Below are 18,266 nucleotides of genomic sequence, written 5' to 3' on the forward strand. Positions count from 1 at the left end.
AGAGGAACCAAAAGATACCCTTGGTGTAACTTTAATAACCTATTTCATGGCTCTTTTAATGCGTTCTTTTAGATTTAATTCATTTGAGAATCATAGTTTAAACGATTTTATCGATGAGACACTGGCATTTTTTTTAGTCAAGACATTTTCACTTTGAAGAAATGGAAAGAGAGACGCCTTTGACCAGCCAAGTGTCTCAAGTATCTGGACCATGAATAGCACTTTGTGGTTGATGCAACGGTTCTTACAGCAAATAGTCCAACACTTTGTGTATTCCACTGAGGCTCTCTATCTTTCTGTACAAGTGGAGGCTAACAGGATATTTCAACTAGTGCCTCAGCATTTGGGTCAACTATTTCCTCCAATGATGACAAACCAAGTGTTCTTTTTTATCCTCAAAATAAAATGGTAGTTTAAATATTTAAAAAAAAAATGATTTCCTAACTAAAACTTTTTTTTAAACTGTTTAAGTCATTGATTTTTAGGGTAGAGTATAAAGAGATGTTATAAGTAGCTGCAATCTACATTTCATAATTAGCCTTCACTTTCAATCAGCCTTGTTTGAATCAATTAACATCTATGCAGGAGCGAAGCTAATACAAGCTCAGAAGAATTCACCGTCTCAAACCAAGGAGCTTATCACCTGCAGATCTGTGGAAACTGAAACCACCCAAAGGACCTGGTTAATTTAATGAAAGGTCAAGGATTAACCTTCAGCTATTTTTTCTTATAGTGCAAAGGTTAAAAAAAAACATATTTATTATCAGGGGTCTGTGTAAGATAATGACGTGTGTGCCAGTTTTCAGTTCAGAAATAAGTTGCTTATTAGTTTGAGACTTTCAGTTTGAATACAAGCGAACAGAAAAATCACAAAGCAGCAGACAAGTAGAAAAGATGACATCATTTCAAACTACGCTTGAGTCAGAACAGATCAACCTGCTGAGTATCTGCTCTTTGTTGGGTTATGTAGTTTCAAAGAAAGGTAGGTGAGGGGTAGATAACCATGTCTCACATGTTGCAGAGCAATTAAAAGTAAAAAGAAATACCTGAACAGTCTCTAACTTCCGGCCCATTGCACTACTTTAGGACGGCTGTATAATAAGATGGTTAAATGAGCACATTGGGAGCCTATAGTCATTAAACAAATGTTTCAGGTGAATTCAGCCTCTGTGAATGCAGGAAGGCACAGACTCAATACAAGACAGATTTTGTATGAGAAGATTTATTAAGGCCTTAAATACATGAAACCCATGTGGGTATACATTTAATAACAGCATACAGTCACTAAATACATAGTACATGAAGCTTGTGTGTTAGTAATGGTGATTAGTACAACAAAGATAGATGTGCGTCGATTATAACAACAGTAAAAGAAAAAGCTTTAAGACAGACATACATTCAATTTATATTCAAATCATGATTTTGACTCCTCTTAACGTTGAACCCAGGCTTATTTGATGCGACAGAGCTTTGAATAATACAAGTGATGAATAAATATTTAGAAAATGACCACTTAGTTTGCTGTGATTACATATCTGAACAGTTAATACAACAGCTGAGGGCAACATATTTCTGTAGTGTCATGAGTATGACTTATCATAGTCCACTGCAAATTTAAAAATTGATGCAGCCACTATACTGAGTGGATTCAAATGAAGGCTTTTTCTTCTGCGAAATCAAAATAAATAAATGTAAACATTTAAGGTTTTTTTTTTCCAATTGAAACTGAGAAAGAAACTTTTTTCTTTATCTCTTTCTTCCCTCACTGACACGAAACGAAAGAAACATTTATACTGCATCTACCAGGGCCGGGATACACAACACAGAAAAGTAATGTGTGCCGTAAAGGAGGGAATGACTGAGAAGGAAGAGGAGTAAAGTTGTATGGCTTCAGTGAGAGGAGAAACAAAAACAGGTCGGCTTTGTTGTCATCCTAAATGTCCGAGCCCATCTCAGCACACTGTTTGTCTGATATGTGTGTAGCTAGAGACTCAATGATGTCCAACAGCAGCAGCTGGCTGAGAGACCTCAGGTTGGGGAGCTTGGATACCTTTGGGAGGGGAGAGCAAAAAAAAATGAGGAAAAAAATTAGCAATAAATGAAGACAGAACAGAGAGTCAAACAGAGTAAATGAGGAATAAGAAGCAGTTTGTTGCTCATGCAGGAAAACTGAAAGTAAACAAAAGAAGCTCAACAGAAACACTGACAAAGGGTGAGAATTGAGTTCTTAGCTGTTCCTTTAAATAACAGACAATAATCAGAGCGCCACTTTGACTCTTCTCAACATGATGAATTGCTTGTACAGCCGGCCGGCTTGTAAACAGTCTCTTCTTTACTTAGAAGATTGAGGATGATCTACTCAGAGGCCAAAAGGTGTCAGTGTCCCACAAAGAAGAGTGGCCTACAGGGTTAGCTCAGCTGCAGTGAGTGGGCAGCAAACCCCCAGGGCTCCAGATACAAGGCCACCCACCTTGATGAACTGGTGCACAATGATGTGCAGGCAGTGCTTCTTCATGTCCAGAGCCTGAGTCTTATCAGCTGCCTCCAGAATCTGAAGCAGATAAAAACATTTATGATGAGAAGTAACTAGACGACTAAGAGGAAAAAAAACAGCAAGTACAGGACAGCATAGTCGAATTAGGTCACCCCCACCCCCAAAGTAAAATCACAAGTACCTGCAAGACATTCTCCACAGTGACGTTCATCTCCAGATTCTGCTTACAGTAAGCCTGCAGCCTGTTGTTTGAAAAGCCGTAGTAATATGGTGCAGCAAACAGATAGCTGTGTGTCACAGTTCAGGAAAGTGAAAAACATTTGTTGATCTTCATAAAACTGAAGAGTAGGACTACGTGTGCTTTCAACAACAGGCACAAGACAGTTGAGAATGAAATGAATAAAAACGAAGAATCAAAATTAGATTTGGGTTTTTGCATAGAATCTTAAATAAGTAGCTTCTATAAAAGGCCTACTGCTGTTTCGAGGAGCTGGACGAGGGCATCCTATCCTTATCCGTCATGTCAAACCTTTATTGGACCTCTAAATATAATGTTACCGTTCATAAAATGTTTATCTTGTTAAGTCTATCCCAAGGTGTATATCTAAATATAACTTATTCTATCTTCTGCCTAAACCTAACAGGACTTGATGGTAGAAATTTGCTAAGTTCTTCCATAAAAAATTAAGTGCACATATCCCCCCCCCCGCTGTAATTCAGGTCTTAATTTAGAACGCCATGGTTGAGAAGAACTGAGTCTCCTTTCAGCATCTGCCTGACGTAATTTTTGTATATTTTCTTGAACGTTCTCTGCTCTGGGGAAGAAAAAAAACAAACATTTGTCTTGTAAATGAATATAATGCAGTCTAGCTTAAAAAGGATACAGAGAATCTTCTGGAGGCATGTTAACATCACCATAGTAGATATAACGAAGCATGGACTCAAAGGCCTGCTTACTTGGAACCATCTCACCAATGGAGATATTAACCTGACCGTCCTCTGGCATGAACGAGCGAAACATCGCCTCAAAGTAACTGAGGAGTAGAAATGGAGATATTAGAGAAGTGTCAAACGTATAATTAAGATGAAATGGAACACGGTGTCTGAAAGTAAAATGATGAAAACCACTTTTCATAAATGTTTGCATTTTTTTGATAATCTGTTATTCATTCTTTAATCTGTCTCTTTTTGCTACACACTCAAAATAAATAGTTCAATACAGACGTTTAAAAAAAATACTAGACAGAAAAATAAAAATTTGGTTTCTAAAGCTGTTTAATATAACATTGGTTAAGCTTGTTTCCCTAAATAATAAATAAATAAATAACATGTATATACAAAAGTCCTCAGTCTGAGAAGTTTCTCGAGCTACTGCTAGTTTAGTCGCTCATCATTAAATCTTTGTTGTCTCTACCTGGATCGGGCAGCCAGTATGGCTTTGTGAGCAGGTCGTGGATGTCCGTCCAACAGCAGGACAATGTCGCAGAACTCGAGGCCGCCTCCCTCCAGGTAAGCCTTCATGTCCTGGACCAGAGAGGTCCCGATGTCCACAGGCTGGTCTGAGTACAGCCTAGGAGGAGGCTGCTGTTTCCGTCGCACTATCTCTACTATCAGCGGTGTGGACAGATGTTCAAACTCCTTCGTCATGATCACCTGGTTGAAGTGCGACTCCTTCACCACAAAGTTAAGGCAATGTTCCTGCAGGAAAAAATGATTTGCAAGAGTTAATTATATTGTATAAAAGTGTATTTAACATCCCTTTATCTTTGATTTAAAAACACCTGTAGAATATGTTTTATTCTAACCTGACCAAGTTATAAGAAAATATGAATTGCACTGACATTGAACCACTAGAGGGCAGTAAAAACAATATGTCTTACAAGTGAGTCTTGAACAGTTATTAAGGTGTACCTTGAGCTGGTCCAGTTGCAGCTTGTTTGCATTCTCACAAACACTGAGGACATTCTGCAGGTCGACAGACGCCTCGATGTACTGCACACACAGCTGCTCCAGACGGGACAGCTGAAAGCTGAGGGCCAGCTTGTAAACATCCATGATAAGAAGAACATCTTGAACATGACCTACAGAAACAATCAAGAAAAGGGACAGTTGATCAGCTTCTTCTCTGTTTCGTTTTTACCCATTACGACCCAAAGAATGACAAACAAAGAGGTACCTCTGCGTGGGTACTGGATCTTGTCTGTGTAGAGGAACTGCATTAAAACTTCAAAAGGCTGGGCCTCCGCTTCCCTGATGGCAACCTCCAGCAGCGGCTGAGTGCCTGATGGCCTGTGGCATGCTGGGATGTCTCTCTGGCCGCCAGCTGCCCCATCATCACTTTCCTCACTGCTCTCCTGTTTAGTCTTCTGCACACAAAGACACAGGATTTTGTCAGACTTAAACAGTCCAGAAAAAGTTCATTTATAGCAGTGACCTCACACTATATAATCTAATAAACACATTCCTACTGCGTGTGAAGCAGGCAAATAAAAAAGGATAACATTCTGACTAGTTCTAACGCTTTTATTGCATTAACCTTTTAAAGCCAAAACAGATCCATTCTGCACCTTGACCTTATGGCAACACTATTTTTAGTGTCACTTGAGTGAAAAGACTTTTGAAATGTTGCTGTAAAAATATTTGTGATTTAGTCGACGGTTAAAGTTGGAGATGACACCTCACAAAACATTTTTCAATCAGGTCCATTCAGATCCGCACAGCATGCGAGATTGTCATTTCCTGAAATTCTGTATGAGGCTCCAATTGTAACGTATTTGTGTATTTTAATGACATGAATAATTGTCTATTGCATTATCAATAGCAAAGATTCTTATTATGTTATATGTGATTGTAGGGCACAGGTATACCCTTACATAACTGGAACCTTTCATTTGCATCTTTGTAAATGAGGGGATATCCTACATTTCAGTGCAAAACTGCCCCCTTCTAAGTAAATAAGCCTTGTTAGCTTTTTTTAACAAAAAAAATACAGTGAAACTTGTTTAACATTTTTCAATGTTTGCATCAAACTAAACACTGACAAAGTTCCCCCTCCCCTCCTAGCTCATCATGAGAGCTCATCTCCACAAAGTGTAGAGGTGCAGGCGGCTTTTCTCTTCATTCAGCTGTAAAACAAGAGCAAACTGCACGGAGCACAACTACTTTTAGGGTGTGTATCATTAGGGCTTTATGCTTTGTGAGTTACACCTTGGGACGGAGCAGATTGAGGGGGCAAATGATGCACATTTTTTGGGAGTATTATCATCCGCAATCCATTCATAGTGAATCAGGCCTTTATAGTCTTCTTATGTCTCAAAGGAATGTGAAATACTTCCTGCATGGCTCTGACCTGTCGTTGTCTATCCCAAGCCTGCAGGATTTTTTTCCGCAGCCACTGACATCTTGCAGTCACTATAGCGATATGCCCCAAGACTCTCTCTGCCCTCTGTACACAAAATGAGACAAAGAGATGGAAAAAATCATCTTAGCTGCATAAAAGTCATCTGATCATTTTTAATCACCTGATCTTGAAGACCCACCTCGCCCAGAATAAACTCAACATCACAGAACTGACGGTTCTCCCACAGTTTTCCGTAGTCTTCGTGAAGAGTACACTTGGGGTAGCAAGAGAACTGAAAGAAGGAAATCATTATTTGCAAAAGGTACATAACATTTCTCTTCAAATACATTTGACTTCAGGTTTCAAAAGATTGTTTTTTTTTTTAATTTAGACAGGAGAGGCTTTTGACCACAATGTCCAAATAATGAAAACTATGGATTTATTGGATGCTTACCTGGAACCTGTACATCTCTCCACTGCGCACATTGTTGTCCACGGTTCCTCCAAAGATATACATGGCATCTTGAATCACAGCAGCAGCATGAAAGAGTCTACCACTGGGCATCTGAGGAGACATTCAGCTTATGACCTTCAGAGAGCAAGACAACTGTTCAAATTGCTGTTGAGTAATAGGATGCAGTTAGATGAGATAAAGCAGCGTTCAGTCAGGAGGGTTAGCAAGCAGCAAATTGTTCTTTTAGGATTCAGCAAGTCACCAAAACAAATGTGTTATTTCATTAAACTTCTTTTATTCACTCACAGTAGCTTGTAAACACTTTGTCTCTACCTCGCTGTCTACGCTGGGGTGGATCACCTCCCAGGACTGAGAATCCACATCGTAGCAGTGCAGCTCGTTGGGCAAAGTGTTGTCAGCAGCACCTCCAACTACATACAGATGTCGGTCAAAGGCAACCATAGTGTGGCCGTAGCGTCTCTGAGGAGGTGGAGGGGAGCCTCGCAGTAAGTGTTCGGTTGGGATACGTGTCCACCTGAGAAGATGGAGTAGTGATTAGTCCCATGTAAAACAGGGTGAGTGACAGAGGTAAGTCAGACAGACGGATGCACTCACATGTGGCCCTTAAACTCAAACTGGAAGAGGTTGTTGGTGATCTTTGCTCCACTCTGACCAGAAAACACAAACATCTTGTCCCTGCATACAGCTACAGGGAAGTTACAGCAAGATGGAGGAATCTCACCACTCTGGTCGATCTGTTTGAAACAAAGACGAAAACAATGAAGTTAACACTTATATAGATACAGAACATTGTTGAGTGTTGCTTAAAATATGTTCTTCAGGTTCTTATATATATATAAAAAAATATTGTACTGGCCTCCTCCCAACATGCGTGTTCTCGATCCTGCAGATTGATGGTCCACATGTCGTTCAACCTGCAGAGTGGAAAATATCTGTCAGTAATACTGAAAAAATCTATTTGAAATTGTGACAACGTGAATTAAAGTCACACATACCTGGCATTCCCATCATAGCCTGCAAATATCCACAGTTTATCACTATAGACTGTGGCCCCATGTGCAGACCTCGCTACTGGCAAGCTGAAACAGAGACAAAGCACAGGATAGCTGGATTTTGACATTTACAAGTTAGGTTTAAGGTTCTTGAAAGGAACACAAAAGAAACTACCTTAAAACAAAAGTGAATTCAGCCAAAGACTAGCTTTAAAGAGCCCATATTCTGCCCTTTTTGGGGTTTGTATATTTAATCTATGTACCTACTTTTGTACGTTCACAATAGATAAAGTCAGAAAAAAGTGTCTGTTTTCATGTCCTGCTCCTCCTTGCTCCCTCTACGCTCTGAGTCCGTCAGCTGCACTCTGCTGAGCCCACACTGTTAGACCCCACGTGGGCCAAGTCTGCTCTGATTGGTCTGCCGATCCCCTCTGTTGTTATTGGTCAATTGCTCAGCAAGCGTCTCGGAAATTTCAACATGAGCTGCTGGGCTTGCCACAACGAGCCAATGGACTTAGATCAGTGATCTCACACTGACAATGATGTCACACTGACAAATTGTTATCAAGGGGGGCTAGAACCGAGCGTTACATGCGGCTAATGCTACAGCTAACAGGAGGAGGTAGGAGAAGCCGTGTTTCCGCGGACTTTGAATTTTTGCACATAGATGTGCTTAAACATGCACAGGACACTTAGAAAACACACTAAAGAGCATATAAAACCAGAAAAGGCATAATATGGGACCTTTAAAACAATTGATTGGGAAATCTATCCCAGAAACACAACTCAAGCATCTTAAAGAATACATTACCTCCCCTCCACTTTCCATTCAGTCCACTGCCCCGTTGCAAACTTGTACTCAAAAAGATCATTTTTGTTTTTCAGGTTGGAGTTTGAGTAGATGTCTCCAGTATACCCACCTTCAGGAAGAAACATTTTAGCATCAACATCGGTTTAAAATATGTTGCATGAATGACGTCTGATCACAAAGAAGAAAAGCATTAAAATAGTTACCAAAAACAAACATGCTGCTGCCATAGACAACAGCTGAATGGTGATATCTGGGAGCAGGTGGAGTTCCAGTGGTGAAAGCTCTGCAGTGAATAACATACACAGAAAATGAATCACACTGCACAGTCTTCTATATTACTTTTATTTGATTGCATTTCTGTATTCTTACCGACACCATGAGCAGTCCTTTACATCGAAACGTAGCAGGTCATTCAACATGTTTTTCCTATTAGATGACATACATTAAGAAAGCATGTAGTGCAAGTTCAGCAGCAGAGAATAACTCAAACATGGCTGTCCAGTGGAGACTCACCCATTGTCTCCCCCAAACACGTAAATGGCATCTCTGTATGCAACAACGGTGTGCTTACTGCGCCTGAAAAGAGCAGGATACATTCAGAGTGAATTAAGGAAGGCAGATAAAGTCAGATTAGGTTGTTTTAAGTGTGTGTCGTGGTGTTTACCTTGCACCAACAAACTCATCACACGGAGGGAGTCTTCTCCAGCGGTGAACAGTCTCAAAGGGGCCAAAGTTGAGCGTCAAATATTCCACGCTGTCGGAGCAACTGTGGTCAAAATCAACACTCGGGGCGACTTTGGTTGATCTGCAGGACATTGTTGCTAACTCATCCAGCTGAATCACAGTCCTCAGGGCAACCCATCTGCAGAGGCGTACACCGGTGACGCCATCGTCAGTGCAATCCTCCAACGTAGGAACTTACTGGAGGGTTTCTGATCCCCTGCTTATTTAATTGCCTGTTCCTGGTATTTCCTATCTGAATTAATCCAAAATCCGCTTGATTTACTTCAGAGGATTATGGACTACCGGCTAACAGTTAACTCATCGCGATGCTAAGAATGATAACTAGCCTAAGAGCTAGCTCGCGACGTAGCTTCTTCGTGCCACTTCAATGCTGCAAACAAAAAAACAACATTTAGCACCTGGCGAGAGATTATTAACGGACCGTATTGTAACACTGAAATGTTTGTTTCATCCGGTTACTTACTTACGTTACAATGAAAACTAAATTGCTGGTACCACAACGAGCTACGAGCCGTGAATTAGCAAAACAAAACAAGCGCTGTCAGTAAAGAGCAGTCTGCCAACCACGCCCCCCGACTGCGAGAAACTACGTCACTTCCTGTTACGCAAGAAATATATAAATACAAAACTTAAATTTGACAAAATACTTAAAAAAAACAAACTATAATACACTTTATTAATCCTTATTGCGTATTGCTCTGCACCTGTATGATTCCAGAGGATTTCATTGTTCTATTTTTATTCTTGTTCTTTGATATACACAGATTGTCACTGAATATTTAGACTTCAGTGAATAAAATATTTTCACCAGTTTTAAAGCATGTGCATAAATACCAAAGTTAATGCTTTAAAGAGTACTGAGAACTAAAATTAGCCCAAATAAAAAATAAAAATGGAAAAAAAAGTCCCTTGTGAGGCAAAAGGGTTGTCCATATTGTCATTAATGTTTGCATAGTTATTGGCTACGACTTCAGAACCCTGCTACAGTGCATGCTGGTGGACTTACTAGAGAAGAAATGTAACTAAAATATTGTAAACTTTTTCTTTTTGACTTGTCAGATGTCTGCTTTTAAAAGTCAAATGCCATAAGCAGAAAACAAACTTCAGAGCGCCTGCGAGGAACTTCGGTTTTCGACTGTTTGGCGACCCCTGTGGCCAAAGAGATACCTCTCATCTCTTTGATGATTTCATCTTTCTCATCTTGTTTTCTTAAAAAAAATTAAATATGTCACTCATCAGAAGTTTTGCCATGGACAATGGAAACAAATAGAAAAGTTTCATGTGTAAAAAAATAGACTATAGATTAACTTTATTGATCCCAAACTGGTAAATTGTGGTGTGATTTTACAGCAGCAGGTTATCAGAGCATTTCCTTATGAATAACTTGGCTCAGCTAATATTTTTATTTTATTTTATTTTATAGTTTCTAAAATAAATTATGCTCCAACAGTCACTGACAACACTGGTTTACATACCAAAGAATTGGATGTTTTTTTTGGACAGTTTCTTCTCTATGAGAACTCATTCAAACATGTTGAGATGTCATATTATTATATTAACAGTAATAAGGATGAAACTCACCGTCAGAGATATAGAGGAAAATTCCGTTTTATGAATCAGACATAACATTTCATATGGGAAATAGTACATGTAATTTTCATTTTATTTCATTTCTGAGTATCTAAAGATGATCACATATTGCCAGGAGAAACAGGGAGGTGTATGAAGGACAAAATCAGACACTTACAATTATGGAAGAATCAGTCCATGAATTACGACAGTAAATATGTTAGATGTAAAGAAATACAGACTAAACACATATGAAGGTAATTCAACAAAAAATGAAAGAATTAGATAGATAAAAGATTACATATAACAAATAATATTGATGCTATTTTCAATTTGAATCTTGCGGGCTATGATAACGGTCTGTGCAAACACCCTTGGGTGTTGTTTAACACCAGACAAGTCAGACAAGAGTGAATCCTTCAATGATTAATGTTATGATATCAGGGGAAAGAGGAGAAATGGCTACAACTGCAAAATGCCCAGGAGAAATGAACGTGTTAAAACTAAACGTATAATATATAATATACTGAAAAAACTGAGAAGATTCATAAGAAATATTATTGTAATTGATTGCATATGATGAACCTTTTTTCTACTTGTTGATTTCTTGCATAGAAGTCAATACAAAAATCATGTTGCTACAGAGAATGACATTTGATCACAATGTACATCTGAGGCTTCTGACCAGATGCAATCATTATTATTTTCACCTCTGCTTTCTCTCTTTTAAGTTAAACATCTGTCATCAGAAAAGTCTCTAATATTCACTTGTCTTAAAACTTAAGGCTGATGTTATCCTCCATAGATATTAAAGTGGGCTCTCTCACATTCAGTACCTTCAAATCCCCAATTTATCAACTTTCAGGGACAACATCCTATGTTTTCAAAGGTGTCCTCAAACAGTCTTCAAAAAACTTCAAAAGTTTGGCAGTGATGGCAACTTTTGTATTAATTTTAATATAAGGGGCATAACATAAGGCCTTCACTGCAAGTCACTCATAACAAGCTAACATCTGAGAGTAAGAATATTTTAGGCTCCTTCTACGTTTATTAAAGTTGTTCCATATTTGTAGATTTAAGGCCTACAGTATCTTGTTTTTTTTTAAGCACTCATCAGATACACAACCGTAGGAAGTGCACAAATTTCAATGTGGATACAAAATGAGACATGATATAAGATTGAAATGTGACTTAGACCTTTTAATCTTTTACTCCAACAGCCACACAGTCAGATTCTTCTTCTTCTAACACAGTTTGTCAGAGATGAATTGGCCCCTCATGCTCTCAGGCCCATAGTCACCAGTTGATGATGTCTCGGATGTGCCCCCACAGCTTTGTGATCCACAGGTTGACCCCAAGTTCTGTTAGGTACTGTAGCTCCGGCATCAACATCTTGCGGCATAGCTTGCGATGTACCTTGTCCACGTTCTTCTTCAGGTTGTAGCCCATGATAGACTTTTCTCCAAAGGGCTGCCACGGCTGCATGGCTGTCTCCTGGATGCTGCTCGCTTCTACAGCACGGCCCCCCTCAATGCAGATGGACGCCATGTCCTCGTTCCTTCTCCTGAGCTCTATAACATCCTCAGCCATCCTCTCCCGTCCATATGCATTTACTTTCCTCCAAAAAGTCTGGTTGAAATGCTGGTACAGCTTCCAATCAACAGCGTTCCACTGCAGAGCCCTGGCCCTGAGCTCAGGGGTCAGTCTAGACACAGTAGAGCCTTTGCGGGCGTTAAGTTTGAAGAAGAGCAAGTCGTCCATCTCCCAGCAAAGGGCGTCCTTTAGCAGGATGAGGGATTCCTCAAAGTGTTCCACCAACATGACTAGCTGAAAACGCTCAGTGATGAATTTTATTCCCTCTTCTACACGCGGGTCGTTCAGCTCCAGAGTGTTGTCCTGTCCAAAGTCGAAGAACAGCAGATTCTTGAGGTAGAAAGAGTTAAAGCCTTCTTTATCAAAGTAGTAATTTGGGTCTCTTAAAAACTCGGTCAGCTTGTCATCACCTGGTATCTTCCATGTAAAAGGCACCAGCCGGCCAAAGTAGTGGAAGGAGGACTCAAACAGCTCAGCAGGGTCTCTGAGGATGGTGATGTAGGAAGTGTCCAGAGGTAGCAGCTTGGCAACTTCACTTGCATTGAAGCGCATGTGATTACAGATAACATTGAAGCACATTCCAGGTCTGTAGTCTTTAACCTGTGAACGCTGAAAAACAGATGGATAAAAGAAGTCGTTTCTGCTGTCAGGGAAGGCAAATTTGAGCCGGTGCTTCTCTCCAAAGCGGAAAAGGATGTTGAGGAAGGTGCTGCTGGCTGTTTTGTGGGTCTTCATGAACATGATATCCACTTTGGGGGTACAGGTCTGGCCTGAGGTTTGTTGGGAGATGTTAGTGGTTGGTTTAGGGTGGAGCTGGGAGGGGCGGTGGGCACAGGAATAAGGCACTGGAAACCTACAGAGCGGAGAACAAGGAAAAAATGAAAATATACATGTGCTAATGGTGTTAATAATAATGTTTACTCCATAGACTGTATATTAAGATGGACAACGTGCCTCAACCTCCTCCGTTTTTACAAAAAAGAAGCCAAAAATTCCCTGTGACAGGCACTAACACTGTGCATTTGGAGCCAGAGTCTTTGCTGTAGGGATCTACTTGTATTGACATCATGTTCATCAGCTAACAAAAGCACACATTTAACTTACAGATAAACGGCATCAGGTCGGTATAGTCTACAACAGAACAGATTCTTGTGTCAATCAGAAGCAAACTCTAAATTAATGCACAGTGGCCAGTTTAGAACCTTCTCAGAAAAAGAAGACAAAATCAGCATCTTGTCATCCCGAAAGACTCTGAGTTTAAGGAAAATGTATATTTTGTGTATTTTGATTTTTTAGTTCGACCCCTTTGTTAACATAGCGGAGGCAGGATTTATGTCATATACTACAGCCAGTCAGTTGAGGTAGATCTATATATACTTAAGGTAAGGTGTTGCACTGTCCATTCTTGATACAGCCTATGGTTTACTCTTACACCAACTAAGAAAACAAGAAATGTTGTAATGTATGAAAAAAAGACTAATTATTATTTTCATCGTTCGATGAATTAACTATTGCAACTCTTAACAACAAAAACTTCTTCGGAAAATTGACATAGATTTAGTTTTACATGCTATTTTTCAAAAGAAAGTATTCAAAGCAGTGTGATGAGTCTTACTCAGGCAGGCTGAGGTGGATCTGTGGAGTGGAGAGAGAGTAAAGCAGGATCATGCAGCTGGTCAGCAGGGTACCCAGGACCAGGCCTTTGCACATAGACCTCCACTGCCTCCCTTTCTTACCGGTCATGGTCCAGCAGGATTATCTTCAAAACACAAAATGATCAAGGTGGACATTTTCTACCTGCTGTATTGGTATTGTTTATTCTTAAGACAAATACAAGAAAACAAAGAAATCCAGATGATATATTTTTTTAACAGTTTCTTGATTGTTCTTTGCTATTAAGATATAAACTTTGTTGACATAATGTCGACACTTGATTGATGATACTTGAATGATTTATTTAGACTGCTACATGGAGATAAGTGTAATGTGACTCTACAGATTACCTTTTTCTCTGGTTTCTGCTGAGTGGACACAAGCAAAGCATCTTAATGATATAGAGCAATTCAATGCAATACATAGGAACTTAAGAATCAGTACAATCATGTTTTTTTTTCCTCAAAAAGAAGAATGAGGTGTCAATTAAATTATGCTTGTTAAAGTATTGTATTGGTAATTTCATGATACACACTGCCCAAGGGGGGGGGGGGAGTTTTGTGTTTGATGCTGGATCAATTATTTTTGTAAAACCTCACTGGCAGCTCCAAAAACTGTAATTCCTTTGGGAATGCAGTACTGCCATTTAACTGACTATAATTAAAAGTGGTGATAATTCTATACCTCCATGGAAGGTACATGCTGTTCACATGACACATTTCACAGCTAACATCTTCTCACTCGGCTGTCCACACAGGGCTGTAGTTTCAATTGGATGTTGGACTACAAAATGACACACTTGTGACTTGAAATGAACAACCATGTGTTTTTCAGTTGGCCCATTAGAATAAATAATGCATCTTTGTGGAAAGTGATCTTGCATTCTCCCCTGCAGACTGAGGTAAGACGAGCCACCGGCTGACTCAGCTCCACAGGTAATAAAGTAACACTCTCCACCTGGAATTTGAAGCATTATGTGACCCAACGTGACCTGAATACAGGTAGTATACATATATGTGCCGGGTCGGTGGCTATGTAAGGCACCCTTTTCAGCTTTTATTGTTGTATTATTGTTCCAGTTAAGTATTTGTGTTCTTTAAAGCTTCTGTGAGGATTTTAACAGGTTAAGGCCTGTAAGTAAGATCCCTTTCTTTCCCTTTCAGACCTCCTCTTAAGGAAGGTTACAAAGTATGACTCAAAGTGAGTGAAGGGTTAAGTGTAAAGTATTATAATGGTATGTATCAGCTGGAGGCGGAACTTAGACTAGAGATGCACAAAAGGAAAGCCAATTGTGACAAAATAGAACTTTCTTACTCTTTATACATTGAAAGCGATGTAGGGGATCTGCCAACAGCTCATAGACACTGACTTAGACATGGAATATTATTGTTTTTAGATTGAACAATACCATCTAAAGAAGTGCATTTTGTCATCTCGGCTTTTATTCATTATTCTATTTAACTAGTGCATATTGTTTGTAAATCTTATGCTGTTAAAATACACCATTGAAGTCTAGATTACTGTAATTAAAATACATTAGACACCATTGTTTTGACAACAATAGCCTGCACCTAATGTGACGTGCCAAAATAATCTGTTATGTGAGTGACTCCAAAATGCAAATAAATGCTTCCACTGCAGACATTGTTTTCTCTGGTCTGATACCATTTGTGTTACAGCACATCAACATGTCATCCTACTCTCTCACTGAAATAGAAATGCTCCTTTTGATGTCACCATACATCTACTTTAAAATACATATAGTGCATTTTAGGTCATTATTTTTTTCCCCCAGTCAACAAAATGGTCTTCATTTTTTTTTTCTTCAAAAAATATGATGGCGATAGATGACCAGATCACACTGAGCTTAATATGAGCTTTTATTTTTTAAGTTATTATAATGTAGTGATGCAGAACAGATTTCTCACATAAATTACATCTATGAACGCAATTATATCGCCATTAATCAAATTTTTAATCGCATGTTTGAAATGCCATTATTTCACATTTAAAAATATGTTAGGCATTTATTTTCAATTTGTGTACTGTCTTAAGCTGAGAGTACCTCACTTTCTGTTCTAAATAAAGTAAAGACCTTCTGGTAGATTGAAGATTATGACATTAACTTAACAGAAAAAGGAACCCGTTAGGGATCAAAAACTTAATGAAAACAGCTGAAATGTTTAATGTCATAAGGTTGATATTACTTTTGTCTCGTCAAATGAGCTGTCTAAAAGTTTTTTAAAGTGAAATGAGAAATCGAAGATGTAGCAGTGTCATTCTTTTCCATTACTGTGACTACAGAGAGACACTGCTGAGGCTTTTCCACAGTGATCCTAAACGATCAAAATAGCAGCAAATACGCCTAAGGCTAATTTCCATCATGTAAATGATGGACCAATAATTTTTCATGTTTGTTTATGAAACAGAGTTTAGATGAATCCAAGCACAATAATGGTAGCCACTTTACTTTGCAAACTAAATCAAGACATATCCCAGGCCCTAGTGTCACTTCTTAGTGTCCAGTGTCATTCATTTTGGATTTAGTCCAGTTTTTGGCTCTGGCCTAATATCTTGATAAATATCTTACAGGAACATGGTGGCTTGAGTTACTTGTATGTGCTATGAACTGCTGAGTTAAAATTTCTTATAATCAAAGCATTGTTCAAATACTCTCCCGAGTCCAAACACAGTTATAGGGCTGTTTCTGCCCTTTTGTCTGGACCCCATGAAGGGGCTATTATAGAGGCATGAGAGGGAGCTTTCTCTCTGCCATCAGAAGCCACTCTGTTGGGAGACATTTGAGGACGAGGCTAGTTGAGGTGGAACAGTTTAGAATTAAAACGCAGTGTGAATTTTTAGTGATATATTTTTCTCTCCTGCAGTAACACTCAGACCTGAAATCTAAATTAGATTAATTTCAGGAATTCCGCTTTTAGGCTAGACAGTTATGTATATTATTATTAGATAACACCCGGTAGATTATTACCTAAGGGTAAACACCAGTGAATTCAGAGTATAATGTAGCTGTACGTGTAGATAAGACTTACCCAATTGTCTAGTGTTTTAATATAATCAATAAAAAATATTGAAAAGTATAAAACTATAGAATTTACGAGAAAGCTAAATTCCAACAAAAACTTAATATTTTTTTCTTACCCTCATGCATGCATCCAATGAGAAATTAGAAGTGTTTCCTGTCCATCTGCATCTTCTTCCTTTGTATCCCCAGATCACTAGAACAAGCCGATCTCCCCCCTGCAGCGTTTCGTCGATCTGCTCTTAACATGCACATTCTGTTATTTGCACAGCACCGTCCCGCTCTCCTCTTATCACATGTCCAGTGCTACTAGGCTTAGTCATCTGGTTGCTACTCCTCTTTCTCTTCTCATGCACACCTGATGCCTTAGACTACCTGACTCCTCCCTCAACTTTCAACTCCAAAACTGATCTTGCTGAAAAAGCACTGCTGGGAGGCTCATCTAGCCACCTGTGACGTCAGGCTCGCTGTCAGGGGATGAATATTTGTCACTGAATGTAAAAAAAAAAAAAAGGAGGGGTGGAGGGGACTGTATAGTCCCTGTTCTGTCTTCATACAGAGGGCCATTGAGTGTGGACACTGGAGTCTGAGCTGCAGGCTAACAGGAGGGGTGGAAAACAACATAAAAAGAACAAATGCAGAGAGCCTGAGCACAAAGAACTTAATTGTACCACTTGATCAAGACTGCTGTGTCTGTATTGTTTGAAATGCTAATTGCTTTAGGAAGACTGTGTACATAGGACAATTCACTTCACTACAGCTTTTACATTTTGAACATGGATGATTATCTAAGCAAACAGTGCAACCCACACAGTCTGGACTATCAGGTGATAGTACCATGCATACACATGATCTGATCTTAATTCATAAAGAAATATTTTATTCTAATATTTTTCTGTAATATATGTATTTACAGAGATATAGTTTTTAAATATATGACTAGAGTTTGAATTATGGTAAATATGTTATTGTATGATTTGAAGACAAACAATGAAATCCTTAGTTTAAGACATCAGACATTTCAATAGAGAACCAAATGAACATTCAACCTGCTGTGACACTCTATTTGGCTCGGCTAGCCGGCATGTAGCAATATGTGATACTATCGCCTAACACATTACAGTAAGCGCAAGCGCTCTCTCCTCAATGCGGCCCCTCACTCCTGGTTCCGTGTTGCTCATCCCACACGTCATGCCACAGCACCACACTGCAGCTTTTGTTGAGCGGGGCGTGCCCTTGCCCTCAAACACCCGGAGTGCCAGGCTGAGACCTGGACTGCGTGGGCATGCGTAGAATCCAGATCAGGGTGAGAGGGGGCAGCGAGCGTCACAAACTGAATGAGGAGATTGAGAGAGCAGCATGACTTGCCTGGCCTTCAGCCCACCACAAGGGCCACAGAGCCTCAAGAGGGCAGAAGGGCTTCTGCTCATTTGTCATCTCCACCCACACCCCAAGTGTGGCCAAATCACTCAAGAACAGCTGGATGGTGACCCTCGCCTCTGCCCACTGCACAGCTGTGGTCCTGTGGGACAACTAAAACTTTATTTTGACGTAT

General features: G+C 39.5%; 2 protein-coding genes across 6 annotated transcripts; both read right to left on the bottom strand.

Annotated features, from left to right (window-relative positions):
• Positions 1–1,206: 1,206 nt before the first annotated feature.
• On the bottom strand, positions 1,207–9,427 carry lztr1 (leucine zipper like post translational regulator 1). 5 transcript variants are annotated; one of them, XM_029280411.2, is made up of 20 exons: positions 9,320–9,409; positions 8,777–9,226; positions 8,626–8,688; positions 8,482–8,538; positions 8,316–8,395; positions 8,113–8,221; positions 7,305–7,388; positions 7,166–7,223; positions 6,904–7,043; positions 6,595–6,823; positions 6,289–6,399; positions 6,034–6,126; positions 5,844–5,939; positions 4,671–4,860; positions 4,406–4,575; positions 3,909–4,192; positions 3,379–3,528; positions 2,676–2,781; positions 2,471–2,551; positions 1,207–2,050 (listed from the first exon to the last, which is right to left on the bottom strand). In XM_029280411.2, exons 2-20 carry the CDS (start codon positions 8,926–8,928, stop codon positions 1,934–1,936), a joined length of 2,370 nt encoding a protein of 789 aa, XP_029136244.1. In that variant the 5' UTR covers positions 8,929–9,226; positions 9,320–9,409; the 3' UTR covers positions 1,207–1,933. The 5 variants fall into 5 exon arrangements, with proteins under 5 accessions (XP_029136244.1, XP_029136245.1, XP_020505555.1 ...); XM_029280412.2 differs by having other exon boundaries at positions 9,324–9,402; XM_020649899.3 differs by having other exon boundaries at positions 6,622–6,823; positions 8,777–9,427.
• A 1,019-nt stretch (positions 9,428–10,446) lies between these two features.
• gal3st1a (galactose-3-O-sulfotransferase 1a) lies at positions 10,447–17,156 on the bottom strand. The gene is made up of 3 exons (XM_020649909.3): positions 16,831–17,156; positions 13,634–13,777; positions 10,447–12,871 (listed from the first exon to the last, which is right to left on the bottom strand). The coding sequence occupies exons 2-3, from the start codon at positions 13,759–13,761 to the stop codon at positions 11,722–11,724; spliced, it is 1,278 nt and encodes a 425-aa protein (XP_020505565.1). The 5' UTR covers positions 13,762–13,777; positions 16,831–17,156; the 3' UTR covers positions 10,447–11,721.
• Between the last annotated feature and the right edge of the window lie 1,110 nt (positions 17,157–18,266).

Source organism: Labrus bergylta, chromosome 2 (genome assembly GCF_963930695.1).
Source record: "Labrus bergylta chromosome 2, fLabBer1.1, whole genome shotgun sequence".
In the NCBI taxonomy this organism is placed as follows: domain Eukaryota; kingdom Metazoa; phylum Chordata; class Actinopteri; order Labriformes; family Labridae; genus Labrus; species Labrus bergylta.

Coding starts and splice junctions, on each gene's coding strand:
- lztr1 (XM_020649897.3), bottom strand. CDS start 8,928: ATGTCCTGCAGATCAACCAAAGTCGCCCCGAGTGTTGATTTTGACCAC. Junction 6,400..6,594: donor CAAAGTGTTTACAAGCTACT/GTGAGTGAATAA, acceptor ATGTCTCCTCAG/ATGCCCAGTGGTAGACTCTT. Junction 4,861..5,843: donor CTTGGGATAGACAACGACAG/GTCAGAGCCATG, acceptor CTTTGTGTGCAG/AAGACTAAACAGGAGAGCAG.
- gal3st1a (XM_020649909.3), bottom strand. CDS start 13,761: ATGACCGGTAAGAAAGGGAGGCAGTGGAGGTCTATGTGCAAAGGCCTG. Junction 12,872..13,633: donor ATCCACCTCAGCCTGCCTGA/GTAAGACTCATC, acceptor TCCGCTCTGTAG/GTTTCCAGTGCCTTATTCCT.